The following is a 1,234-nucleotide window of genomic DNA, read 5'->3' as shown; positions in this document are numbered from 1 at the left end:
GGCCTGCGGCCCGAGACCGACGGTGTAGCGGGAGCCCGGTATGGGTGGTGAGGTAGCAGGGACGAGGGGCAAGCCCTAAATCAGATCAGGTCTCGCCCTCTCTGATCTACTCATTATTTTACTGTCAGTGCAAATCTCTACGTTGGATGGAGAATTTAGCTGTAAACGCTGTATTTTCAGCCAGTGGGAACTGAAGGCAAAAGGCGCTGCTACAATGATGTGGACCATTATCTCAGCAAACTGTGTCTTTCACTCTGTAAAAGATTTAAGTAAGTCCTTTCTGAGAGAGAAGTAGTTTTCTCTTTGTTTTGTGTAATTCCCAGCACATCTGGTTCCAGGGCATCTGTAATCTATGATCACTGCTTCTGTCACAGCACCCCCATCCGCATTTCCACTTGCATTGTTCTGTAAGCAGAATAATACACGGTAAGAAATGCAAATATGTAAATGCTGTTTGCATGGAGCTTCACAAGCTTGGCAGGGAAAAGAGCTTCCTTTTTGCAGAGGAACTGATTTCCCTCATGCTGGGAAGCCTTAAAGGGCAGAAGAATCCAAAGGGAAAGGATTTTATTTTCCATCATTTTTCATGAGCAACAGGAAACGAGGCTCTGGGGGAACTATTTTGGGGTATAAGTTTACCACCTGTGGCTTCTTGAAATTAATCAGTATGATTGATCGGTTTGGAGAGCTGCCATGTATTTGTGCTGCTTTTTCTAGCACTGTGTCACAAACAAATCTCACGCAGCACAAGCAGTATGTTAGGTAAAGCTGAGGATCTGGCCTGGGGAGTCATCTTCATGGAGGGGCCTTCCTGAGAAAGAGCTGGTGTGCTGCTGAGCCTAGATGGCAGGACCGAGTGGGTAGTGGGTCTTGTGGATGGCAATTGCTTACCCAGGTGACTGTACTATACAACTCAGTACTCTGATCAGAAAAGGAAAACGAGCTAAACAGACGACATTGTCTATTCCTTCCTAAGAGGAAGCATCTGAAAGATTTGGCGATGGTCTTTCTTCTACTGATGCCACAGCAGTCATTTTCCACCTACACAAATATGGCAATATCTGTAAACTACACACTAGAATACACCAGAAGGTGAAGGGAAGGACGGTGAGATTTCTAATTTTTGTTTCCAAAATTAAAGGTCTGCAGAGTTAGTGGGCTAAACAATAGCATCCCAAAGGAAAAAAATGTGAGTAGTGATTAGAGGTCAGGGTTTAAGAGCTAGGAAACTGGA

General features: G+C 44.8%; 1 protein-coding gene across 1 annotated transcript in view; it reads right to left on the bottom strand.

Moving 5' to 3' along the window:
• COMMD9 (COMM domain containing 9) overlaps nt 1–1,034 on the bottom strand; it is an 8,315-nt gene extending 7,281 nt beyond the window's left edge. The window contains exon 1 of the mRNA XM_009895598.1: nt 984–1,034. Within this exon, the coding sequence (XP_009893900.1) occupies nt 984–1,034 (51 nt within the window). The remainder of the gene's footprint in view (nt 1–983) is intronic.
• Nucleotides 1,035–1,234: the final 200 nt, after the last annotated feature.

Source organism: Charadrius vociferus, unplaced genomic scaffold (assembly GCF_000708025.1).
Source record: "Charadrius vociferus isolate BGI_N301 unplaced genomic scaffold, ASM70802v2 scaffold71, whole genome shotgun sequence".
Classification (NCBI taxonomy): Eukaryota; Metazoa; Chordata; class Aves; order Charadriiformes; family Charadriidae; genus Charadrius; species Charadrius vociferus.
This window is presented reverse-complemented; position numbering and strand designations above follow the sequence as displayed.